This window comes from Trematomus bernacchii, unplaced genomic scaffold (genome assembly GCF_902827165.1).
Source record: "Trematomus bernacchii unplaced genomic scaffold, fTreBer1.1, whole genome shotgun sequence".
Lineage (NCBI taxonomy): Eukaryota > Metazoa > Chordata > Actinopteri > Perciformes > Nototheniidae > Trematomus > Trematomus bernacchii.
The window spans coordinates 9,426,244-9,454,020 of NW_022987342.1; the positions used below are offsets into that span (position 1 = coordinate 9,426,244).

Sequence of the window (27,777 nt, forward strand, 5' to 3'; positions counted from 1 at the left end):
ATTCTTTGCAACAATCTTATATCAAATTACATGTTTCTTAAATCAAAATGCAAAACATGTAACAACAAATATGTGACATTTTAAGAAAAACATTTAAGAAAAACTCATCCTTGGCACTTAATAACTCCTCATGGTGTCCGGGTCCTCCTCTTTATTGTATGAACCTGGACCTCAAGCTCTCCTCCTGTCGAACATTAAAAGAGAGTATTTGTCACATGTTTTCGATACATATCAAATATCTGATTAAAAGGGGTACATCAGAGTACTATGTGTTTTCAATTCAAATTCACCTTTTCCTGCCCAGAGGTGGGAAGTAACTAAGTACATCTACTGTACTTAATTACAATTTTGAGGGTTCTTGTACTTTACTTGAGTATTCCCATCCTTTGCTACTTTGTACTTCTACTCCACTACAAGTCAGAGATAAATGGTGTACGTTTACGTTTACATCTATTGAATACCTTTAGTTACTTTACAGATATGGATGAATGATGTGAAATATAATCAAGTGTTAAATCAGACTTTAGTTCCACCTGGAGTAAATTCACAAGCTACCCTGCAGTATACAAAGTCATTCAAACTAGCAGCACCTTTACCAGCTTTGAGAACACTTTCATGATCAATCATTATAAAACATATCATATATATTATTCTGAAATGGACCAATCTGCACAATGACTACTTTTACTGTCGCTACTTTAACTATATTTTGATGATAATACTTGTCTATTCTTACTTGTAACAGAGTATTCCTACACTCTGGTACTTCTACTTTTACTCAAGTACAAGATCTGAGTACTTCTCCTACCTCTGCTGCTGTATGTCCATTAATGCCAGTTCAGCTCTTGACAAATGGTGGACAATGGCCACGCCGATGCAGTCTCCCAGAACGTTAACAGCAGTGTTGAGACGATCTCTGAAAGACAAACACCAGAGGGGGGGGGGGGGGGGTATGAGCCTCTTCACACCATGCTGTTTGAGGTCAGGGGAAGCATCCTTTCCAAAACACGCTATGGGTTAACTTACAGCAGCCATTCTAACACCAGCAGAAGGGAAGCATCCCTCGCAGGGATCCCAATGACGGTCAGAATAAAGAGAGTGGTGACCATTCCTGTAGCTGGGATGCCTGCTTCTCCCACGCTGGACACTGATACGATCAGACTGCAGAGGGAACACAACATGAGTAAGAGGAGTGGAAAAAGTGGAAAAGATTGACGTCTATGAGTCCTTATGGAAAAATGTAGAATAACGAGCAATCCTTATGCAAAAATGTGGATTTCTATGTAGGCGTATAATTAAAGAAAGATATTCACAGATAAACTTTTTAAAAGGTGCTGAAGTTTAGCTTTAAAAAAAAAATACATTTAACGATTGTGAATTAATTATTTAAAAAATGTTTCTGGGTCCCAAAATGAACGTTTTGTTTAAATATGTTACAATCTGAAATCTTGAAAGATAGTATGCACTATGCACCCTTTTAACATCACTGCTTTAACTTCAGTCTGTGTGCTGGGGGAGAAGATAAGAATGAATTGAGACTTACCAGAGGGTTATTAACTGGCTCCAGTTCAGATTGATGAAGTTCAGTTGGGCGATGAACACTGCCGCTGATATTTCGTAAAGGGCTGTCCCGTCCATGTTCATATTGATCCCGATGGGCAGCATGAAGCGCGTGATCCTCTTGTCCACTTTGTTGACTTCTTCACAGCAGTGAAAGGTCAGCCTGAACGCAGAGCTGAGGACAGAACACCTTGTTAGTTCTTCTTCAATATCCATATATTCCCTTTCAATCTTAAAACTCTATGTGATACTATCGTGTTGAAGGCTTTAAATCAGGAGCGTCAGACTCATTTTCGGTCAGGGGCCACATACAGCCCAATTTGATCTCAAGGGGTCCGGAAGAGTACAGTCATAGCTTAATAACCTATAAATAACAACAACTCCAGATTGTTCCCTTTGTTTTAGTGCAAATGAGTACATTCTGAAAATGTTCACATTTAATGAACTATCTTTTTCTCAAAACATTATGAACAACCTAACATTTCCTAAGAAAAATAAGTGCAATATCAACAATTGTTATGCTTCAGCTGATCATTTACACATGTGCATACAAAAGTAGAAGTACCAGAGTGTAGGAAATGTTACTCAAGTAAAAGTACGAAAGTATTAGCATCAAAATATAGTTAAAGTAGCAAAAGTAAAAGTAGTCATTGTGCAGATTGGTCCATTTCAGAATAATATATCTGATATGTTTTATAATGATTGATCATGAAAGTGTTCTCAAAGCTGGTAAAGGTGCAGCTAGTTTGAATGACTTTGTATACTGCAGGGTAGCTTGTGAATTTACTCCAGGTGGAACTAAAGTCTGATTTAACACTTGATTACATTTCACATCATTAAGCCACATCTGTAAAGTAACTAAAGGAGTTTTTAATAAATGTAGTGGAGTAAAAGTAAACTATTTAACTCTGAAATGTAGTTGAGTAGAAGCAAAAAGCAGCAAAAAAATAAATAAATCATGTACAGTTCAAGTATCTCAAAATTGTACTAAAGTCCAGAACTATAGTAAATGTTATTAGCTACTTTACAGCACTGTCATTTTCACAGATGTATATTTTTCAAGGAGTGTCTGAAGCATCATTTTATATTTACTCACTGTTTAATTTGCTCCTGAAAGGTGGCCTCTTTTAGCCTTCACAAGTGCACCAATATCAATATCAGCAGTCAATGTCTTATTTTTTAATACTTTGCAAAGTCATCCCGCGGGCCGGATTGAAATCAAATGTTCCTACCTGCGCGAGATGAGCATGGCTCTCATTATGGGAGGCATGACCCCCTTGATGAAAGGAAAGGGGTTCTGTTTGGTACACAGGACATAGATGACAGGCAGGACCAATGCTCCGTGGATGAGGAGCCTGAAAAAGGGCAGAAAGTTCCCAGTGAATACAAACCACATCGAAAACAATGACTGACAGCAGTGAAAACGGTTTGCATACTCAACTGCAATATCTGCTAAAAGTGCAAAAGAAAGATAACATACCCAAAAACGACAACAGCCGTGAACTTTAAGAGTTTGAAGACTGTCTCCCAGTCCCCAACCTCAACCACATAGCTGGTGGTCATGGACAGCACTCCTAGTGGCATGAAGCTGGAAAAGGAAATATTAGAATGAAAAGTCACAGGAACAGAGGTGGGAAGTAATTAAGTGTGGGGGAAACTTCTGTAGCAATGAAGAGTCAGGACTCAGAGAGGCACGACGAGAGCTGGAGCTTTGATGGCAAACACTGGTGGTTTATTTGGAGTTACGGCCGGAGAATTGACAAGACAGGTGGTGTGTCACGAGTTGACACAACGGTTGCCAAACCAACTCTGAAGAACTCTTCTGCAGCTCGAGGTTTTAACTAGTTCGGAGTGTAATAATCAACATTCTTTATCAGTGAGACTAAAGCAATATGGACCCTGAATCTAACTAGAGCTCTCATAGGAAAGAATGTGCGCCAGGGAACCTACGTCCCTGAACAGTAAACTACCTCATGGCGGCTTGTGCTCTGTCATAGACTGGCAACAACAATGCGCCCAAGCTGCCCCTCCTTAAGAGAGATAGCAGCAATACCCAAGGCCGTAGAACTATGCCATGGGAAAGGAGACAGTAAAGAGAGAAAACAATGAACTGGGTCAAAGGTTGAATACCTAAGCTAATTATTCCCTAACACACATTTACTCAAGTACCTTACTTAAGTACAATTCTGAGGTACTTCTCCTCCAGTACATTTAAAAGGAAAATTAATTAAAATTCCACCACATCTATTTAACAGCTTTAACTACTTTTAACAAAATGCATCTATAAACATTTTTGGAAGTGGACGAACTCTTTAAGTCACAAAATAGTCCCATTATTTGAATATTATACGAAAAGTAACAGTAAAATGCTACTTGATGCAACAATACTATCACATATATAAATATAACTACTGTATATACATACATAAAGGCATTTTTTATGCAGCATGAGTACTTTCCTTTTTATGCTTTAATTACATTTAGCTGATAATACTTTTACTTAAGTAAGATTTGGAATGCAGGATTTTGACTCGAAACGGAGTATTTTTCAATTGCAGCAGTGTGCGAAATACGGGGGGGTCCGGGGGAGCTCGACCCCCCTGATTAACACCTGAGCACCCCTGAAAGCCTCAACAGCTACATTTGAGGGGGGTCTCAAATTATAATATTTATTTGTCACTTGCAATGGTCAATAAACAGTTTTTAAGCTTACTATGTCCAGTATTCATCATTCAAAACATGTATTCACAAATATCTTCTATTTTGGCTGGCAAAAGCATTTCCTCACATAGAATCGCAAACAGACGGCTCTTTAACGGTCGCGTATTCATTCATTCATATGAACGTCAGAATATATAATAATTTGACGGCACCCCTGAAGACACCAGACGGCGCCCCGGTTGAGAAATGCTGCTATATAGACTACTGATTGTCTTGGCTTGCATCCATGAAATATTGTATAGGCCTACTGCATATTGAGAAATCTTCGACCGGTATATTGCGCAATAAACGGGAGATAGGGAACCCCCGATTATTGACGGGTATTTCGCACACTGAATTTTAAGTAAAGGATCTGAGTACTTCTTTCAACACTGCACAGAAAATACTCTAGGGACTTGTAAATGGAAGGAACAAGTTTGTTTAATATTAATTTAGATTGGTACTAGTGTGGCAGTAGCCGCAGAGGGGAGGGTAGGTGAATGTATTTGTTCAAGTTGGTTTGATTACACCATTCACAATTCCGACAACGCCACCTTGGGAGTTTCACCCAAGGAAATGTTAACACTTTTTCAGAGGACACATAGGTTCGAATACTAATGGAGCCGGAGACGTGGTTTCAATTTATCAAAAATATACAATTTTATTTAGCACAAGTCAATAGTTTAAAATGCAGTTTAAAACAGTCACACAGGGCTGTAGCACAAAGGGAAACAAAATGAATTAGGGGCTGAGGCTTACCAGTGGGGGGATAGGGTCGACGAGTGAGTGGAAGGATCCCCAAACGAACCAAACTTAAATCACCCCAGTCATACGTGCAGGAAATCAAATCCCGGGGGAGCACATCACACACAAAAGAAGAGAGGAAAACCACCACCTTGGACACCAGCACCACCACCTTCAGCTCTCAGTAACTAAGTAGGGGAATAAAGAGGGAAATGCAGTTAATGGGGGCTAAATAAGTAAATCAAAGTAATAAACAAACACAATAGCAAATATGTTCTCATAAACAGATAACTTGTGTAAACATTTAAGAATAAAACAAATCACAAGATACAAGGTTCAGTTAAACAAAATAAACAATTAACTAGAATAAAATAAACAAACTAATTTAAATCAAGTTGGCCAAAGTAAGGACAAGTTATAGGGGGGAGTTAGCCCCAGAGTTCAATTACTTCCACACTTCGAGTGTCGGCCCAAGCAAGGCAGCAGGAAGGCGTGCAGTTAAAGCAGCACTTTAACTGGTGAGCGAGCCTCCGCAGTAGGCGACGCAAAGCTGGCCAGAAGCAGCAATCAGAAGCAACAACACAGTAGCAGCAGCCCAAACATTTAGGCAGGATCAACAGCAGTTGTGCCGATAAATACACTTTATCCGGTGAAGCAAAACAGCAGATGTCCCTTAATCATTGGATTGGCCCTAGGTTTATGAATAAATACAAAGACAGCGTTAATATCAATAAAAGTAATGAGGTGGATTGACTAAATAGATCGCCGTACAGCGCACATACCGATCAGGCTTTCCTATCGATGACGCAGAGAGGAGAGAGCTTCATGCTTTCTATGGCTGCGTTGACAGGCTGCATCTGGAGGATCCACCACTAGGTGAGGCAAAGCAGGGCTAAGTATCAATACGCTGGCAAATTGCAGAACCTTTCCTGAAGCGAGCAATGCAACTGCAACATACCTGCACCGGTGGCGGAAGCAAACGCGGCAAACACGCAAGTGGGGCGGGTCTGTGTACCAACAAACAAGAGACAGCCAACTAGAAACCTCTGCCCTTTTATAGGGTGCCCCCTGGTGGTGACATGCTCACAAGAGCCAAAAGAGGAGAATATGCTTTCTAAGGGATTAGGACTATCATCCTGCTACAATCTACCCCCCCTATTTGTATCGTCGGCCCGACGATGAACGAATCCAAGCCAATGTTAGCCAACCTAGTTCCAAGGTCTAAAGATAACCGACACAGAGTTAGACACGGGACCAGGAGAGTTTTCGGCCACAGGCACCAATTCTCCCAACACTCTCGGGAGATGATGGACATTAGGATGCTGCCCAGCGGTTGACCGTGCTGTCCGTCGCAATGTCACTGCGCTAGAATCAGGGCAAGTGGCTGGAGGAATAGCCAAGCGGGAGGAAGGCAATTCTGGCATGGCCGCGAGAGCTACCGAAGGGCCGGCCTCAATGGAGGCTTCGTCAGATGGTGGAAACAGCAACCAAGGGGTTTCTTGGGTCACCACAGCTGATCTGGTAGAACGAGGGTTCGGAGCTTCATTTCTTGAAACCCATAGGTCACCATCAGAGGAAAGCTCACCATCTGACTGTGGTGAGTCAGGAGGAATTGAGAGAGGGACAGGGACATCATCTGGAGAGTGGGTTCCAACCACAGCTTTCAACAGAGTGCGGTGGACCCGTTTGGTTTTGGTCAGGTCGTTTGCCGGTGCAATCATGTACACCGAACCGCCTTTTGGTGCTTTCACCACTATATACCTGACAGAACTCCAAATATCCCTGATCTTATGGCGCCCTCTTGCACCACAATCTCGCAACCAAACTAACTGGCCCTCGTTCAATGGGACATCTTTGACATACTGGTCATGGCACCTCTTTCTGCGCTCTGCTGCAGTTTTTAACCTCTCTTGAGCTCCTTCAAAGGCAATTTGCAATTTTGCCTGATGCTCCTGAATCCACTCATGGATTCAGCGACTGGATCAGGGACTCTACCCAACAGAAAATCAACTGGGAGCCTTGGCTCTTGTCCAAACATCAACAAGAATGGAGATTCACCAGTTGACTGATGGGGAGTAGTGTTGTAAGAATACAGTAGTTGTGGCAAGCAGGAGTTCCAATCCTGTTTCCGAGACACAGGCAGAGTACGCAGCAAGTTGTGAAGGGTTCGGTTGAACCGTTCACATTGACCATTGCCCGCCGGATGGTAGGGAGTAGTGCGAGATTTTTCAATGTTATAGAGGCTGCAAAGTTGTTGGATAAGAATGCTCTCAAAGTTTCGACCCTGGTCCGAATGTATACGGGCTGGGACACCAAACTTTGAAAACCATTCTGTGACCAGAACTTGAGCCACAGTAGAGGCTCGTTGGTCACGGGTGGCAAAGGTCAAAGTGTACTTGCTAAAAATGTCTGTAATTACAAGGACATTTTCCAACCTACTATAGGTGGGTTCCAAGACAGTGAAGTCAATCGCCAGAATTTCATTGGGTCGAGAAGCCAACAAGTGTCCCATGGGAGCACGAGCCGCTGGTCGAGTGTCCTTGGCAATTTGACACCTCTCACAACTGCTGCACCAATGTACCACCTCGGAGGACATACCTGGCCAGTAACACCGCTGCCTAAGTAGCTCCAAGGTTCTTTCAATACCTTGGTGGCCATGCCTCTGGTGGACTTCGGTGAGCACCTGCTCTCTCAAAGCAGCTGGCAAAAGCAGCTGCAGAACTGCTTCAGCCCCATCAGAGCGAAAGATCTGGCGATAGAGGACCCCACTCCTCTCAACTAACCGGTCCCATTGGCGGAGCAGTGCCAATGCTTGCCGGGACAACTGCTTCCTCTCATCATTGCTAGGACGCTGCCTCCTTCTCCAGAACACCAAGAGTTCCTGAAGGAGAGGGTCCGCTTGCTGAAGTGCCTCCATATCAGACTGTGTATGATGAGGCAGGGCTATGACAGCCGTTTGTGTTGCCTTTGCCACTGGCAAGGCTTGCCGTAAAGGCAAGGGGAGCAACGTGCTAGGGAGCATAGCTTCAAGATCTTGCACTCCTGGTGGGTGCTGACGGGACAGGGCATCAGCATTTCCATTACTTCTACCAGAGCGATACTTAATCTCAAAGTCGAAAGACGCAAGTTGGGCTGCCCAACGTTGTTCAGTGGCTCCAAGCTTTGCCGTGGACAGGTGGCTAAGGGGATTGTTGTCAGTGAAAACAACACATTTATGACCAAGCAGATATTCCCTGAATTTCTTGGTCATGGCCCACTTGAGCCCCAAGAACTCCAGCCTCATGGAGCTGTAGTTGGCAGAGTTGCGTTCAGTGGGCCTCAGACCTCTGCTGGCATAAGCTATGGGCCTGACCTTACCACCTTGCTCCTGTGATAACACAGCTCCGAGGCCACCAAAGCTTGCGTCGACCTCCAGAATAAATGGGAGGGAGAAGTCAGCATAGGCAAGCACAGGTGCCGTGGTGAGCTTTGTCTTGAGAGCCTCAAAGCTCCTATGACACTCCTCAGTCCAGTTCCCAGCGATTTCACGCTCTGATCTCCTTTTGGACTTGGTGCCTCCCAACTCAGCCACCAACGTATGTAGAGGGGCAGCCAATTTGGCAAAGCCCTCCACAAACCTACGGTAGTAACTGGCAAAACCAAGGAACGACCGCAGTCCAGAGATGGTAGTGGGGGGCTGCCAACTGGCTACCACCTCCTGTTTGCTGGGATCAGTAGAGACACCCTGGTCAGAAATCACATGGCCCAGGTAACGCACCTCTCGCTGGAAGAAAGCACACTTTGAGAGCTTAGCCTTTAAGCCTTCATGCTGTAGCCTTCTCAGCACGACCTCCAACCTCTCAAGATGTTGATCCATGGTGGAAGAGAATACCACGATGTCATCAAGGTATAAAAGCAAAGATTGGCATTGTTGGTCCCCGAAGATCCGCTGCATCAATCTTTGGAAAGTGCCAGGAGCATTGCAGAGTCCAAAGGGCATCCGATTCCACTCAAAGAGGCCAAACGGGGTGCAAAACGCCGTTTTTGGCCGGTCTGCTTCTGCAACTGGTACCTGGTTATACCCACTGGCTAAATCCATGGTGGAAAACCAGCGAGCACCGGCCAGCGCATCAAGGGACTCTTCGATTCGGGGGAGAGGAAAAGCATCTTTCCTGGTTTTGCTGTTCAGCTGCCTGTAGTCTACGCACATGCGCAGGCTACCATCCTTCTTTTTCACGAGCACGATGGGGGATGCGTAGGGGCTGCAACTCTCTCTTATGATCTGTGACTCAAGAAGTTGGTTGATGTGCTCCTTCACTACCTCGTACTCAGACGGGGGAATGCGCCTATAGCGTTGCTTCACGGGGACGTCATCAAGAAGAGGGATGTCATGAGAGATCAAGGTGGTGCAACCCAAGTCCCCCTCGTGAGCAGAAAAGACAGATGTGTGCTTCGTCAAAAGAGACCGTACCTTAACCTGTTCTTCAGCAGGCAAGGAAGACAGGTCTAGAGCATCCAGCTGGTCAGGCACAGAGGGAAAGGCAGCCTGGGATGCCACTCTGGCCACACAGGATGGTACTTCGGTGACACCAACAGGCAAGTTGACTAGCCTAACTTCATCGAGTGTGCGGGGATACAGCAACACGTCTGCGGAGCCTACGTTCACAATAGGGATGTAGGCGGTGCCCCTTTCCACCCGAACCAGAGCTGGAGAGGCAAGCAATCCAGCCGGAAGACCCGAATCCAAGGGCTCAAATAACACAGTGCCACTTGAGTACTGCTCTGAGCATGTGGCTGCAACAATCTTCATCATGCCACCAGGGATACGACAAGCCTTCCTTCCATGCACTTTTACCCCTCCTGAAATGTCAGGATGGGCATGCACACTGGCCTGATGGCATTTTTGCAAAGCCTGAATGAATGATTCGGGGGCCTCCGATACAGGAGGCAAAGAAAACAAGGCCAAACCATGCTGGCCAAAGAGCTCCTTGTAACATCTGCGAATTATATTCATCCCCAGAATACCAGGGACTGCAGAAGAGACACCACCGGGGGGGTCCTTCACCACCAACACACCACAGCTTGCCATTACCTTTCCACAAAGCTCAACTTCTAGCTCCAAGTAGCCAATGTAAGGGATGGCCAACCCATTGGCTGCTCTGAGCTGCAGCCAGTGACAAGATTGGAGCCTCTCCTGGCCCCAGGGTTCAAAATGCTGATGGAAAAAGCTCTCTGTGATTGTAGACACCATGGACCCAGTATCTACCAAACAAGGAACCTTAACTCCACCCATCCTTACATCTAAATGTGGACAAGAAGACATGAGCTTAGAAGCTTCTCCTGTGCCTGTGACTCCACCCCCCGAACTGTGGCTCCGCAATTCGGCGGGCGCTAGTTTTCCGATGGCTGAGTGAAACGACGCTGCCCGCTAGACTGTTGAGCAGGTGAGGACGGCCGAGCACGAGGAGCAGCACGTACCCCATCGCACTCTCTGGCCAAATGACCGGATAGCTGGCAACGTCTACAAATGATGGGGCCACTATAGGGGGGGCGACTGCGCAGCTGAGAGCCCTGGAAACGAGAAATGCTTTGAGTAAGCGTGTTAAGCTGCTCTTGCTGGAGTTTTAGCATCTCTCTCATCTCACTCAGTTCAGACACCTGTGAGGCAGTCACCACCTGAGGACCACCCTGAACTCCATACTGTAGACCAAGAACTGAAGGGACAGAGTGACTTCGGCCCCTATTGCCACCAGGCAAACCCTCACGTTCCCACCTGATTGCTTCCGCCCTAGCATCAAGTAATGCCGCAGTAGGTTGTCGACGCACAAACTGTTTTAACTCTCGTCGCAATGCACAATCAATGACATGCTCTACAAATTGGTCGCGTAGCAAAACCTCTGCATTTTGCATGTCATCAGGCGCCCGCTGCTTTACAGATGACATAAGACTAAGCAACGCAAGGGAGAATTCCTGCAAAGTCTCCCCTTCTTGCTGCCGTCGGGAGAAGAAAGCCTCTTGTAAAGCTACGTAAGAATCAGAACAACCATACAGCTCTGTCAACACAGCAATTATTTTGACAGGGTCTTCCCGCTCTGCACTTGCTCTGTATTTTATCTCATCACGGGCCTCTCCTTCAAGATGGTCAAACAAGAAAAATGCCTGATCGGATACAGCCAAACGGCGCGCTCTCATACAAGCCTGTACTTCCTCGATCCACTCACTCAACCCTATTCCTGATCTCCCCCTAAACATAGGACATTTCCTATCTCGGGGCACAAAAACCAGTCTATCCGCTGAAGGGGCACTAGCATTGAAAGGATTAGAAGGGGGAACAGTAGCAGTTAAAGGGGCAGCACTAGGACCAGGCACCTCCACAGCTCGTTCCTGCAACAGCCTCTCATTGGCTGTTTTTAACTGGGCAACTAAATCCCTCAACTCTTGTAACTCTCCCTCCATAGCTACACCGTTGCTAATTCAGTGGAGATAGGGCACCAAAATAGCCAGGCAATACACAATAATAAACACTGACTTGCCAAAGGTCCACAAGAAACCAACTGCTGTTTTGCTTCGGAACACAATATAAAACACTTAATACAGGGTAAACTAGCTTCTAGCAATGGCCACAATACAACACTAATAATAATAATAATAATTGAAACACACGTCTCTGCTCTCAAAAAGTAAATCCTGCCGACGACGCCAGTTTGTGGCAGTAGCCGCAGAGGGGAGGGTAGGTGAATGTATTTGTTCAAGTTGGTTTGATTACACCATTCACAATTCCGACAACGCCACCTTGGGAGTTTCACCCAAGGAAATGTTAACACTTTTTCAGAGGACACATAGGTTCGAATACTAATGGAGCCGGAGACGTGGTTTCAATTTATCAAAAATATACAATTTTATTTAGCACAAGTCAATAGTTTAAAATGCAGTTTAAAACAGTCACACAGGGCTGTAGCACAAAGGGAAACAAAATGAATTAGGGGCTGAGGCTTACCAGTGGGGGGATAGGGTCGACGAGTGAGTGGAAGGATCCCCAAACGAACCAAACTTAAATCACCCCAGTCATACGTGCAGGAAATCAAATCCCGGGGGAGCACATCACACACAAAAGAAGAGAGGAAAACCACCACCTTGGACACCAGCACCACCACCTTCAGCTCTCAGTAACTAAGTAGGGGAATAAAGAGGGAAATGCAGTTAATGGGGGCTAAATAAGTAAATCAAAGTAATAAACAAACACAATAGCAAATATGTTCTCATAAACAGATAACTTGTGTAAACATTTAAGAATAAAACAAATCACAAGATACAAGGTTCAGTTAAACAAAATAAACAATTAACTAGAATAAAATAAACAAACTAATTTAAATCAAGTTGGCCAAAGTAAGGACAAGTTATAGGGGGGAGTTAGCCCCAGAGTTCAATTACTTCCACACTTCGAGTGTCGGCCCAAGCAAGGCAGCAGGAAGGACGTGCAGTTAAAGCAGCACTTTAACTGGTGAGCGAGCCTCCGCAGTAGGCGACGCAAAGCTGGCCAGAAGCAGCAATCAGAAGCAACAACACAGTAGCAGCAGCCCAAACATTTAGGCAGGATCAACAGCAGTTGTGCCGATAAATACACTTTATCCGGTGAAGCAAAACAGCAGATGTCCCTTAATCATTGGATTGGCCCTAGGTTTATGAATAAATACAAAGACAGCGTTAATATCAATAAAAGTAATGAGGTGGATTGACTAAATAGATCGCCGTACAGCGCACATACCGATCAGGCTTTCCTATCGATGACGCAGAGAGGAGAGAGCTTCATGCTTTCTATGGCTGCGTTGACAGGCTGCATCTGGAGGATCCACCACTAGGTGAGGCAAAGCAGGGCTAAGTATCAATACGCTGGCAAATTGCAGAACCTTTCCTGAAGCGAGCAATGCAACTGCAACATACCTGCACCGGTGGCGGAAGCAAACACGGCAAACACGCAAGTGGGGCGGGTCTGTGTACCAACAAACAAGAGACAGCCAGCTAGAAACCTCTGCCCTTTTATAGGGTGCCCCCTGGTGGTGACATGCTCACAAGAGCCAAAAGAGGAGAATATGCTTTCTAAGGGATTAGGACTCTCATCCTGCTACACTAGGATGGGTTAAAAGCAGAGACCACATCTCACTGTGTGTGCTGTTTGCATGTGTGTGTGACCAATAAAGAGGGTTATATCTCTCACAGGCTCCGCCCTCTACTGGACTCTATGGGTACCCCCCTCAATCCTATCTATGCACGCATTCTTTCACTGAGACTCATACCCATAGCCGGCCCCCTGGGCGGGCCTACCTGAATGCGTGCACATCCACTGCATAAGAGGCGGCCCCGCCCACTCACTGCTATCCCTTTCTCTTTCAGCTAAGCAGCTATTGAGTAACTGAGCGAGAGATTAAACAGGATAAAAAGAACAGTTGTTTTTTTTCGGACAAAATTAAATATGGACTCACCTGACGAGCGCCCGTGTCCTTCGTGTCCGGGTTCTATCGGGGGTGATGATCCCCATACTCGATGCATCGAGTGTCTGGGGTCTGACCACGCGGCAGCTAACCTGCCTCCATCGGCAACTTGCAGCGCATGTCAGATGTTGACCCGGTCCAGCCGCCTGTACAGAGTGGCGGTGTTCGAGGGGTGTTACGTCTCGCCGGTGGAAGACCCAGAGCTCGACGTGCTGGAGATGGAAGACCTCGTGCAGGGAGTGCCATTCGTCTTCGCCGTCCCAGCAGCCCGGACGGGTCCAGGCATCGGAGAGGCGGACGACGATGATGACACCTCGTCGTCCGGGATTTCCGCTGACCGCCAGGAAGGCCATCAGCAGAGGCCGGCTCGTCAGGACTTCTCGGCGGTGATGGCTATGGCGGCGGAGCGTGCAGGCTTGCCGCTTTCCCCACCAATACCTCCGAGGCCGGTGAGCCGCCTGCGTCAGGGCTTCTACGGCACGGGCCGTCCAGCACAGCCGGCCTTCGTTTCACCCCCTCTGCCGGACATCTGGCGGTGTGTGGAAGCCACGTGGCGGCAGCCACTAAAAACGAAGGCTACGGTGGCTACTTGGGCAGGAATCCTCAAGGTGGAGGGCCACCCAGACACGGAGTGTTTTCGGTGTGCCCCCGCTGGAGGATAGCCTGGCGGCGCATCTGCTTCCGCAGGCAGCTGGGTGGGCAGAGGGGAGAAGGCCCCTGCCCCCGCTGCCGCGTGACCGAGAGATGCTTGAGTATCTCGATAAAATATTCAAGCTTGGGGTGCAGATGGCGGCGGCGGCCAATAATCTGGGTGTGTTAGGAGTGTCGCTGATTTCTCCTCAGCAGGACACTCCCGCCCCTCCCGTCTGAGGACGGGAGTGATTATTCGGACCGCTGCGTGGGCCAGATGAATAATCTGGTCCACGGCATGGCTACCGCAGCCGGTCGGGTGATGGCCCTGACCACCGTGGCGTCGCGTCACGTGTGGTTAGGTTTGACTGCCCTGGCTAAGAAAGACCGGGATGATCTCCTTGGGGCCCCCGTTGCCACGGAAGGGCTTTTCGGATCGATAGCCTCGGTCATTCAGCGCTTCAACCGCCTGGAAGTGGAGAAGGCTCAGCTCAGCCGCATGTTGCCACTGACTCACCCTCAGGCCCCCCCGCAAGGGGGAGTGCGTCCGGCAGTGGTAAGACGGAGAGAGAGAGGCGTCGGTTGAGAGTCCCGAGAGCGCCCTCTGCCTCCGCGGTCCGTCCCGAGGTGTTGGGTCGGAGCCAACAGAATCCGTCGGGCTCCTCCTCCGGTCCGCACTCCGGTGCCACCGCAGCGCAGGGGTACCGGGTGGGGAGCTCCATCCTCCAGGAGTTGACTGGCGGCGGGAGAGGGGAATTCTCCGGCCAGGACGCGAGGGCAAATCCTGCCTTCTCCCTCTATGATCCTTTTGTGGTTAAATCGTCCTTTACAGTGATAAAATGTATTCCAGTTTGAGTGTCTCTGCTTTCCACACAGCCACATAATGTTTTCAGTACAGTTTCCCCACTCGCTGCCCAGGTTGTTTCTCCAGAAAAGGAGGCAGCTAGTGCGCATGCGCGGGTGAGAGTGAAAACCGCACTATGCGGTTACAGGGGCATTATGGCAGGCGTAACAGGGTTAGGAAACAATTAAAGCCAAGTGTGAGGACTCCACATGATGTTTTTCACCGTTTTGGTGGAAACATCATGGCGGAGCGCACACTCCCGAGGGAGTGCGCCATGCTGCGTTCAAAGACCTCAGTAAAGCAGGCTCCACTTGTTGTTTTTCACTGTTCGGGTGAAAACATCTTGGCGGAGCGCACGCTCCCGAGGGAATGTGCCATGCTGTGTTCAAAGACCTCAGTAGAGAGTCGGCCCTTTCCGTGTCGACCCCCCATGGGCAAATGCTCCCTTCACGGGAGATTTTGCGGCGGGACGGGTCATCAGGGAATATCACAGCTTTATTGCTGGGGCCCCACAATTAATGGCACATCCCCTGACACAGTGCTACGGGAAGTGGAAACACAGATGCATGCTAACGGAGTGGATGGACAGGACGCTGAAACAGGGTTACTCACTCCAGTTTTCCAGCACCCCTCCCCCGTTTACAGGCATAAAAGAGGCAAAGCTATCATCCCAAAGGGAGATAGGTTTTCTCTCAACAGAGGTTCAGACTTTAGTGCGAAAACAGGTGGTGTCTGTTGTGCGCACACGGGAGAGAGAGAGGGGGCATTATTCTCTGTATTTTCTGGTGCCCAAGAAAACAGGCGAATTCAGGCCCATCCTGGATCTCTGTGGTTTGAATCTTCACATTGTACGCAAAACGTTCCAGATGTTGACTGTGAAACAGTTAATGGAACTGGTGCAGCCAGGCGATTGGTTTACAACCATCGACCTGAAGGACGCCTACTTTCTTGTCGGAATTGCTCCGAAACACAGAAAGTATTTACGTTTTTGCCTTCCAGGGGGTGGCCTATGAGTACAACAGGCTGCCGTTCGGCTACTCCCTGTCCCCGCGCACGTTCAGCAAGTGCGTGGAGGTGGCATGAGAGTATTCTTTTACCTAGACGACCTCATAGTTATGGCCAGCTCCAGGGAATGGGCAATGTGTCATACGGCTCAATTGATGCTACATCTAACCGAGTTAGGATTTGCGGTCAATTGGAAGAAGAGCGCCCCCATGCCTCAACAACAGGTATTGTATTTGGGAGTGGTGCTCGATGCAGGCAGGCTAGACGCCACCCTGTCAGAGAGCAGACAGGCATCCTTGCTACAGGCAGTTCGCAGGCTGCGACAGGGGGCAACAGTGACGGCTTTAACTGTTATGCAGACCCTGGGTCTCATGGCAGCGGCTCACGTTGTGGTCCCGCTGGGGTTACTGCATATGCGCCGCCTGCAGAGGTGGTTCTCCAGCCTGTGTTTAGATCTCAAGAAACACAAACGGCGGCTGTTGACCATTCCCCCCTCGGTGAGGGGCAACCTCCGGTTTTGGGGGTCCCCGGATCATCTCCGGAGGGGGTCCCCGCTGGGACTGGGATCTCCCACATCTCAGTGTTCACGGGTGCATCCGGAACGGGATGGGGAGGAACCTGCCTAGGGGAAGCTGTAGGAGGTTGCTGGTCTCTGGCAGAGACGCGGCACATCAACCTCCTAGAGCTGCAGGCAGTGATATTAGTCCTCCAACATTTCAAACCCTTAATTCAGGGGAAACATGTAATGATCAGGAGCGACAACAGCACCACAGTGGCATATATCAACAGGCAGGGCGCTCCGCTCCGCCGCTCTGTTGACCATGGAGGAGAAATTGTGGTTATGGGCTGCGGAGGTAATGTTATCTCTGAGAGCCCTCCACATTTCGGGTCTGGAGAACAGGGGGGCCGACCTCATGTCGAGGGGCGGACCCCTGCCAGACGAGTGGACGCTTCACCCAGAGGTGGTGAAGCAGATCTGAGCCCGGTTCGGGACAGCAGAGGTGGATCTGTTCGCCAGCCGGCGCAACACCCACTGCGCACTGTGGTTCTCCATGGCTCGGAGCGACGACCCTCCTTTGGGGGTGGACGCATTTGCACACGAGCCATGGCCAAAGAAGCTGCTTCATGCCTGGGTAAACTCCCGTATTATATCTGCTCTCTGATAACACAGAGAGTTGCAAGCAGCTATTGTCTGAGATCGCATGATGTAGTATTGTTAGATGTGCCAAGAGCAAGGACTGTCTTAGGTAAGACAGCTTTTATGTGCGCAGCTCCACTTGCTTGGAACAATCTTCAGCAATAATTGAAACTGAGCAATCTCATTCCTCTGCATGTTGTTAAAGCTAGGCTAAATGAAATGCTCGTTGATACTATGGGTACTTGTAAATGTCTATAACTATGTAAATGTATCCTGTAAATATAATGTATGATGTCCTTTATTGTTTTATGTTTCATGTGGAACCTATATGCTGCAGGTCTCCCTTGAAAAAGAGATCCATGATCTCAATGGGACCAATCTGGTTAAATAAAGGTTTGAAATGAAATGAAATGAATGCCTTTCCACCGTTACGTCTCATCCTCCCTCTCTTGGGGAGAGTGAGGCGGGAGCGTCTGTCAATCATCCTAGTAGCACCGAATCGCGTAGGGGCGCTGTGGTACACGGAGATGACACAGATGAAGGTGGGCCAGCCTTGGGCGCTTCCCCAAGTTTGGGGGGTAATCTCCCAGGAGGCAGGTGCAATCGGGGCGTTACCCACGCTAGGCCACCCCCTCCAGGCTTGGCTCCTGAGGGGTAGAGGCTGAGACGGGAGGAATTGTCTGATAGTGTGATTCAGTCTATCCAGGCAGCTAGAGCGGGATCCACCACAGCCTGTTACAGGCCGAAGTGGCTGGGATTCCTGCGATGGTGTGAGGAGCGAAAAATAGAGCACCTATCTTGTAAATTGGGGTCTATTTTGTCGTACTTACAGTTGTTGGTGGACAGCTGGCTTGCTCATTCCACAGGTGTATGCAGCAGCCATCTCGTCCTGCCATGAGGGATTTGGCGACAAGTCAGTTTTTGCCCAGCCGCTGATGTCGCGGTTTTTGCGAGGGGTCAGCAGGCTGCGCCCAGTGGTGCGCGCCTCTGCCCCGCAGTGGGACTTGCCGCTAGTGCTCGAGGCTCTGGTCACAGGACCATTTGAGCCTCTGGAGCTCTGTTCCCTGAAAGCACTGTCATGGAAGACAGCATTGCTACTTGCCTTAACGTCAGCCAAAAGAGTGTCTGAGTTAACTGCTTTATCAGTGCACCCGAGTTGTTTAAACATCCGGGGTGACCGAAGCGGTGCGACACTCAGACCGAACCCCTCCTTTGTGCCTAAGAGCCTAAGGAGTACGTTCAGGTCGAGGGCTATTCAGTTGGGGGTTTTTAATCTCCCCCCCATAGTGGGGCGAGGGAGGCTTAATTGCACCTCCTCTGCCCGGTGCGTGTGCTGGCATGTTATGTGGAGCACACGGCTGCCCTTAGACTAACAGAACAGCTGTTTGTGTGTTTCGGCGGTGGGGTAACTGGAAAAGCTTTGTCCAAGAAACGCCTGGCAGGCTGGTTTTGTGAATGCATTTCACATGCCTACGGACAGGCGGGGAAGACCTTCCCCACGGGAGTCCGTGCACACTCTACACGAGCCGTGGCTGTATCAACAGCCTTATTTAATGGCGTAAGTGTGGAGGACATATTCACGGCGGCGTCTTGGTCAACACCAGGTCCCTTCATTAAGTTTTATCTCTTGGACATGTCTGGCTCCTTTTCATCGTCTGTGCTTGCTGGAGCAACGCAGGACTGGTGAGGAGAGAGAGGGGGGCTGTGGGTCAGTGGGCATCTGACCCCCTCCCCGGACGTAATGTGCTTGTGTTTCCCGGGCCCCCGGCTCCGGGGGACGTAACGCGCAGATGGGCCCAGAGGGGCTGGAGGTTTTCCTTTTCCCTGCATTAAGACAGGAGGAGGAGATTCTCTACTTTATGGCACACCTCCGCGGGGTAAGTGCGTCAGGGTGTGCCCGGCCCGTCGCAGCCTCTTTTTCTTCTCTCCTTGGCGTTGGCCGAGGGAGAGGTGAGGGAGGCGCAGCGGCTGCTAAACAGAAAGCCGGTCTGAAACAGGGGGATGGAGCAGTACTCTCGCGGGACAGCAGAGCGGGTATACGTCGGGCTCCGCCCCCTGTACCCATAGAGTCCAGTAGAGGGCGGAGCCTGTGAGAGATATAACGTAGGGTTACGTATGGTAACCCATGTTATATAAGCACAGCGGAGCCCTCTACTTATGGAGCCCTGCTGCCTATGCTGCTCAGCTAAAAGAGAAAGTAAAGGGATAGCAGTGAGCGGGCGGGGCCGCCTCTTATGCAGTGGATGCGCGCGCATTCAGGTAGGCCCGCCCAGGGGGCCGGCTACGGGTATGAGTCTCAGTGAAAGAATGCGTGCATAGATAGGATTGAGGGGAGTACCCATAGAGTCCAGTAGAGGGCTCCGCTGTGCTTATATAACATGGGTTACCATACGTAACCCTACGTTTCATCCTCCGATTCTATTCTATTATGCAGAGGTTTTCTTCCTATATGTTGTACCTTATTGCCAATACAACCAGATGTTTGAGGGACTTCTTGACGGCAATGAACAAGTCCACAGCATGTTTGGCACTTTCTCCCTGGCTCCGGAGGGCCACTCCAAAAATACCAGACAAGACGATCAGGCCCAAAGTGTTGAGTCCCTCGATATTTTCACCAATCAGACGCACTTCTGTCCTTATCTGAAAGAAGATCAGAAACTCAGTAAGAAAAGGCATCCAACTTCATGTGTTAGCAATTATCCATGTGAATGGAAACTTCTAAATAAAATTAGACAATGTGAAAAGTGTTTACCGTTTCCAGGCCAGTTTCTTCGTCAATTTCAGCAACTTCAAACCTCACCTTCCGAGTCTTGTACTAAAGATAATAACACATTGGAATATTATTCTGTCTCCTTCATGGGCCGTACATCCAAAGTCTGAGTTATAAGCCATACCTGAAGAAAGGTGGCCTGAACCAGATTTATGGGCACCATGTTCCTATAAAGAAAAGAACACACACAAATGCACCTTAGCAAACTGGTGAGTAATCAGAATACCTTTGGTCCCACAGAGGGAAACATTTATATTGTTACAGCTAAAGTAAAGAGCCAAAAATAGCAAATATTAATTAAGAGGCATGCATAAAATATTATAAATATATAGTCATATATAGTAATTGTAAATATATATAATATATATTTAACAACATAGAATATAAAACCAATTTTGTAGTCATAAGTAATTTTGCACAACATTTTAGTTTTATATTATTTGTTGTTAAAGGGCCCATGTCATGCTTTTCCGGTTATTACCCGTCCCCTTGTGTGTTATGAAGGTTTTTCTGCATGTAAACGGTGTGCAGAGTCAAAACCCTCAAAGTACACCCTGTAGCGAGTAAAACTCTAACACAGAAAATACCTCCCCAAAACGCCTCGTTGGAGATACGTCACTGCCCACTTGAGTCTTCCATTTAGTTCCGGGTACGGCATGATGTCATGCGGTACCCGGAACAAAATGGATCAATCCGGAAGAGCTATGGCCACACCCAGCGGCGCTGGCCGCACCCTCTGCCAGCCTAACATTTACTGTTGGAAGCTCTGGTTCAGTTCACAATCGATCCAGTCATGCCAATGCCAAGGACCTGTTTCCTGAAATGTGAGGAGAAATCTGAGCTGTTTGTCCTACCGACGGAAGAACCACGACGAAGTCAGTGGTTGAAATTTCTGTTTAACACTGTTCCTTCAGAGGTTCGAAGAACGTTACTGTGTGCGCGGCATTTCACAGAGGAAAGCTTCTAAAACATTGCCCAGTTTGAGGCCGGATATGCACAGCATTTGAAACTGAAGGACGATGCTATTCCTTGTTTGTTTGGACCGTTTGGAGCAGGGGAAGATTCGGGTACACAACGTGTAAGTTTGCATTGTTATTTGTGTATTTATCAAACAAGGTATCTACCACGACTGTTTAAATGTGTAAACGTGTTTCGGACTGCTAAGCCATTGACACAGTGCTAACTGGGCTAACTAAGTTGCTAGCGTTTCCATATCAACTCTAATATCAGCAGATGGCCTTACATACATGTATCTCATAGCAGGAGAATGTCTGCATTCACACACGAAATACTCATAGACAGTATACTCCGGGTGATTTACCGTACGGTCAGTCGCGAAACGTAATTACATTATAACTGCCGTTCCTAGCGTGTATGCTACCGAGCTAAACAACAAGGCTACTAAGAGCTAGACATGAGTTTGCTCGGGAAAACATTGTTTTTATGCCAGCTACAATGAATGTAGCAGAATGCCCATATAAGATTGCAATTGTAAACATGTTCTTGATAGCCTAATATGAACCACTATCTGCTGTTCATAGTATAGTATAGCATATTACACTGAACAACTAGCAAACGTAGATTAGCATTGTAATCCAGGTGGCAAGCTGACGAACATCAAACAACTAAGTTTCAATAATATTTTGTGATTGGCACTTCATTTCGTTAGGAATGTCTCCCAAACAAGGTATCTACCACGACTGTTTAAATGTGTAAACGTGTGTCGGACTGCTAAGCCATTGACACAGTGCTAACTGGGCTAACTAAGTTGCTAGCGTTTCCATATATCAACTCTAATATCAGCAGATGGCCTTACATACATGTATCTCATAGCAGGAGAATGTCTGCATTCACACACGAAATACTCATAGACAGTATACTCCGGGTGATTTACCGTACGGTCAGTCGCGAAACGTAATTACATTATAGCTGGCGTTCCTAGCGTGTATGCTACCGAGCTAAAAAACGGAGCTAGACATTAGTTTGCTCGGGAAAACAAACTGTGTTGATTAGATAGACAGATTCAGAGACACACTCCTACCACAACTACTACTAACAAATCTAAAACAACTAAGTTTCTCTAATATTTTGTGATTTGCATTTGATTTCGTCCAGCCAGATCAGGAAACTCCTGGCGTATCTGGCGGACAACACACACACGGGATGACCCACTCTGATGCCTCGTCCTAAAAAGCCCCGGCAGCCGCTTACAAAGCTGCGATAGGCAAGATGCCAAAAACACCTATAAGGGGAGGAATGGATGATATACAGTGTATATATGTATATTTACGCATGTTCATTTTGTACATTTCTAAAAATAAAGTTTGATGGAAATACTTAGTAGGCCTATCCTTTCTTCCCTGAATTATTTGCTCCTATAACATATCATTCATATATAGCAAACCATGATTTGATTTCTCATCAAACAGTAGTAGTTTATTACAGGTAAAAATAACTTACTCTTCTATAACAACAGTTGTAGGTACAGTTCGGTTAGTTAGCGTATAAAATATACGGCTGTACCGAGGCCATTATAAGACTGTTGTTCCGCTGAGAGCGAGCCGAAAAAAGCAGTTAGACATGGGCGGAGCCTCTCTGGTGGTTGACTAATCAGAACAGAGTGGCCGAGCTGACCAATCGGAGCACACTAGGCTCACAGGGAGGGGGGGGCAAGAGCTCCAACGAGCCGTTTAGTGGAGAGAGTGAATACTGCTGAATACACATACTTTACAGAGATGCTGTATGAGAAACCAATGTGAGTTTGGAAAATTACACAGTATAAATCTATTTGAGTATACCTCAACAATGGAATTATGATCAGTGGAAATGGCCATGACATGGGCCCTTTAAATGTGTGGTGGTCTATCAGGGGCCATGATGGTTATAAATAAAATAAAATAATGGTCTGCTTTTAAATGATTATAAATGTGAAAATATTAGGGCTGTCAAGTTAACGCGTTAATAACGCGTTAACGCAAAAAAAAATTAACGCCACTAATTATTTTAACGCGATTAACGCATGTGTATTTTTTGTCCTCGGCCGCCGTAGTTTCAGAGCGCATGGCGTTTAAAATACCATCGACAAGCTGATGCTGACAGCCCCGCTCCTACCGCCCGCTTGTGGCAGACCACACTTCCACGCTCACTGGCAGGCCCGGACTGGCCATCGGGAGGACCGGGAGGGAGTGTGTATGTGTGGTGCGACTCGCGCAAGCGAGGCACACCTTACGTGTTGTTGTTGTTAGCATCTGGTGCTAGCTAGCTGCGCTAACGGATATAAGGAGCTGTTTCAATGACATTTCGCCGACAACTGCGCCGAGCACTTGACTTTATGCAGGTAGCCAGACAGTGGGACATTGTACGAAAAGTCAGCACACTCAGCACGGATAGTGCGCGCAACATGATTGCAGCATCCAGGCAGCTCCCGTTGGAGCATATATGCCTTGAGCTGCACATAGCTCCAACGATCCATCACAGTGTCTACACACACACACACACACACACACACACACACACACACACACACACACACACACACACACACACACACACACACACACACACACACACACAATTATTGTATGAGAGAGGTTCCAGGTTGAATTGAAGCGAATATTTGTAATGTTCAGAGGTTGTTGTGTTTAATATTCATGAGAATATTTGTCATTGTTCAAATGATAATAAACAAACATATAAAGCATATTTGTCCACTCATATGTTGATAAGAGTATTAAAAACTTGAAAGATATCCCTCTAAGGTACATTTAGAACAGATAAAAAATGTGCGATTAATTTGCGATTAATCGCGATTAAATATTTTAATCGACTGACAGCCCTAGAAAATATATGTAAAGAAAACATTTCTTGGCACCTGACAAGATCCATCAAGGCCTCGAGTGTGGATAAGGCTCCATCATCATCTTCATCCAGCCCACGCATCGGGTCATTCTGACCGACCCCAGGCTTCACCAACAGCACCAGAATTAATCCTGCAACACACCATCCAGGACTGAACACGTCTACCTTTGATTGGTCCATACAGACTGAATACAGCACTATACAATATCAAGATTACAGTATTTACCAAACTGACTTGCGATGTCCCCCCGACAGAGAGTGCTGATAAACACTTTGAACTGTTTCAATCGTACAGTGAAAATAACCTAACTACAATTTGTTTGCTAAAGCCATTGCAGTGTCATTTCACAGCGTTGCAGTAAATCCTGCATACCTTCAATAACTTCGGACTTCTGTTTCGGCTGAATCTGTCTCAGAAAGCAGTTGCTGTTTCAATTTGTCAATTTGGCCTGCAAATAATGATGGTTTTAATTTTTGATTAAATGACCCAGAAAATTGTGTAAAATGACTGCCCTAGATTCTCAAACATGATGCCTTTGATGACTTGTTTTTTCAATCCCAAACACAAAGATATGAGTCGACCAATCATAGCATCTCTAATTTCTTTCAGTTTGTCCATCCAGCAACCAAAAATAATACCCAAAATAATATTATTTCACAATATAAATGAGTTTTAACACAAACTGAACATCATAACATTTATCAGGGTAGGATTTACTTTTACCTTCACTGAGAAAACTGAAACGTTGACTTTAATTAATGTCAAAAGATTATTATTGTATTAGATTAGTTTGCAAAAATATTAGATTGACATATTTTTATTTAAACTTAATGTTATTGCTTTTAACTTACCTAATACCATTTTGTGTAATTTGTTGACATAATACATTTGATTAAAGGTCCCATGTCATGCTTTTCCGGTTATTACCTGTCCCCTTGTGTGTTATGTAGCTTTTTATGCATGTAAACGGTCTGCAAAGTCACAAACCCTCAAAGTACACCCTGTAGCGAGTAAAACTCTAACACAGAAAATACCTGTCTATGCTGCCCCAGAACGCCTCGTTGGGGATTTCTCTTTTTCCATTTTTTTCTTCCTGAGTATGGTGACGTAACCATAGGTCCAAATGGACCAATCCGTGGAACTCCTCACACACACACACTCACTCAGCCTTATCTTTTCTCAGCCGCGGCTCCGCGGATTTCTGTGAGTGTGTGTGTGTGCTCAGGCTGAGTTTCGCGGTGTCTCGCTGTCTCGCAGACCCCACGCAGCAACCAGGAAACGACACCAGTAATCCAGCTCACACTGTCCGCTCCTCGAGCCCCACAGGGCGGAGCAGCGAGCCCCGCAACGTCCCGCCAACACGGCACCCAGACCCCACGCAGCATTCTCATCTGTTTGTCATTGCTGGTGTCATTTTCTGGTTGCTAACGCCATTGTAACACACAATCACTGATGTTCCGCTGTAACGGTGGTGAACTCATCAGAACAGAGTGGGCGAGCTGACCAATCAGAGCACACTGGGCTCACAGGGAGGGGGGGCAGGAGCTCCAACAAGCCGTGTAGGACAGAGAGTGAATACACATACTATACAGAGATGCTGTATGAGAAACCAATGTGAGTTTGGAACATTGAACAATGTAAATCTATTCTAGTAGACCTCAACAATGGAATTATGATCAGTAGAAATGGCCATGACATGGGACCTTTAAAGTCAATGTTTCAGTTTTTTCATTGTTGGCTGCTCTGATGTGTGAGGTGTGCCGAAACTAAATGAGTTTATATTCTAAGTTTTGTATTTCCCTTACCTATCGTCACAGCCGCCAGCGTAGTTGAGATGAAGTATACTGCTGCTCGGATGGAGATTTTTCTGGAGGAGCCAGCAGTCATACTACAGACTCCTTTTAAAAATTAAAACATCAGCATTAGTACAATTATTTCTGACTGTTCACATCACTCATCATCCTCAGATATTTTACTTGAGTAAAAGTAGAAATACAACAGTGTTAAAGCACTCTGTTACAAGTAAAACTCCTGCATTTAAAGTCTTAAGTATAAAAGTATTGGCATTCAAATATACTAAAATACCAAAAGTAAAAATACTTATGTGTATCCTATATAATAAATGAGTGGAATATAATTATTGCTGCATTAATGTGTTCATCACATGGTAAAAGTAGAGTTACTTTTAATTACTTTATATTTTACCATCTTAACCTATACTCATATATAATATTTGTTTTATTAGTTGATGTATGCACTGCTGAAGTGTCATGAAAAGTAGAGCAACAGTCAAATAGTTAGTCTGGCTATATATATTGTTATTATTACATGACAGATCCAGAATGACGCACCTGTTATGACACTTGTCACCATTAGAGGAATGGTGACCATCTCAAGAACCCGCATGAAAATGTCTCCAGGGAATCCGATGTAGTCGATGGTGATGTTTGACATGGGGACAAATATCTTCAGAACCACGCCCAAAATGATGCCTGTGAGACAGTATATTGAGATATTAGAACTCCAACACAGAGAAAGGGTTTTAAAAGAGCTCTCAGAGTTCTGCGTCTGGTTTAATTCCCTTGTATTTGCACAAATTCTGTCAAACACAACACAGAATGAATCATTAAGTCATTCTTTGTTGTCATGGTCACAGATACTGTATATGAAAAATGCTAATGAACATAATAATACATGATGATCAGATAACAGTGGTTGACTCAAAATGAAATGTAAATATATTGTTAGTAAATACAATGATGGAAACTCTCCAAGGGATAGTGCTGTTTAATCATGTTTACTTGTACAGTGTCCACAGACAGCCATATTCAAATTAGAGAATGAGTAAGAGGCACATTACATCATTCTGCTTATTCCAAAGGAAAATTGAAAAATAGACCGTCCCTATGGAGGCGGTTCTCGTGTATCTTCACAATACCTTTTTTAAGTGCAAAGTGACTTTAAAATGAATATTTTGTTGTTTGTTGTATTTTTGTAACTAATAGTTTAGCTAAAGATAGAATGTAAAATGAAATGCTGTCACTGGAAAAAATGCTGCGAAAAAACTGGTAAAAAAAGAATGAAAACAAGGTGTGTAAAGAAATCTGCCAATAGAACAGCTGAACATTTGCTTGCTAAGATTTATTGAAATAAAATGGTATATTTAGCTGGGGAAACCTATTTTGAGCTATATTTGACCAAGATCAGGAATGAAAAATTCTCCAAAGTTTTTGGTTTTCTGATGTCAGTTGGTGAATTTCCAATAAAATGTAAAAAAAACGTTTCATCTGAGGTAGGGCCTACAACTGAAAATAAGATGTTTTCAAGAGTCTTTGACTTAACAAGATACTGAAGATACATTTTCTAAAAACAAGACCCTAAATCTTACTGCATTCTTACTTCTTAACCCTCCTGTTATATTCGTTTTGTAACAGCAATAATATTCCTGGGTCAGAAACCCTTTTTATTTTTTTTTATTTCTATCAATGAAATCAATATTTAGTGCAATTGTGTTATTCACCTCTCACAGATCATGGTTCCATTAGAATACGTCACTTGTTTTTCACAAAACATATACATTCAAACACGTTTTTCTATTTTTTTTTTACATTGGAAAAACCTTGATATAAAATACATTAGTTTTGCATAACATAACATTTTAAAATTACTTTTAAATGTCCAATCGGTTGATGTTGATAAATAGAGACGAGACACCTCTTCTGTTCAGGGTCAAATTGACCCGTTCACTTAGAATCAAGCCAAATGAGTCATAAGGATTTGTATTGAAAGTGTTTTATTGTAACAGCAATTGTGTGTGTGTTTGTATGTCTGTCTGTTTGTGTGTGTGTGTGTGTGTCTGTCTGTCTTTGTGTGTAACTTGTCTATGTGTGTGTGTCTATCTGTGAGTGTGTGTGTGTGTCTGTCTGTCTGTCTTTGTGTGTGTGTGTGTGTGTGTGTGTGTGTGTGTGTGTGTGTCTCTGTCTGTGTGTGTAACTTGTCTATGTGTGTGTGTAACTTGTCTATGTGTGTGTGTCTATCTGTCTCTGTGTGTGTGTGTGT

At 45.9% G+C, this 27,777-nt stretch overlaps 1 protein-coding gene and 1 long non-coding RNA gene across 2 annotated transcripts; both read right to left on the minus strand.

Annotated features, from left to right (window-relative positions):
- Positions 1-137: 137 nt before the first annotated feature.
- LOC117481343 (excitatory amino acid transporter 3-like) lies at positions 138-27,252 on the minus strand. The gene is made up of 13 exons (XM_034128995.1): positions 27,246-27,252; positions 26,070-26,210; positions 25,524-25,616; positions 23,731-23,848; positions 19,984-20,026; positions 19,842-19,904; positions 19,548-19,729; positions 3,041-3,148; positions 2,793-2,915; positions 1,544-1,735; positions 1,027-1,161; positions 809-916; positions 138-184 (listed from the first exon to the last, which is right to left on the minus strand). The coding sequence occupies exons 1-13, from the start codon at positions 27,250-27,252 to the stop codon at positions 172-174; spliced, it is 1,326 nt and encodes a 441-aa protein (XP_033984886.1). The 3' UTR covers positions 138-171.
- Positions 12,541-13,014, minus strand: LOC117481075. Its single transcript, XR_004555699.1, has 3 exons — positions 12,925-13,014; positions 12,749-12,838; positions 12,541-12,657 (listed from the first exon to the last, which is right to left on the minus strand). It is a non-coding gene; the product is annotated as an uncharacterized LOC117481075 (long non-coding RNA).
- Positions 27,253-27,777: the final 525 nt, after the last annotated feature.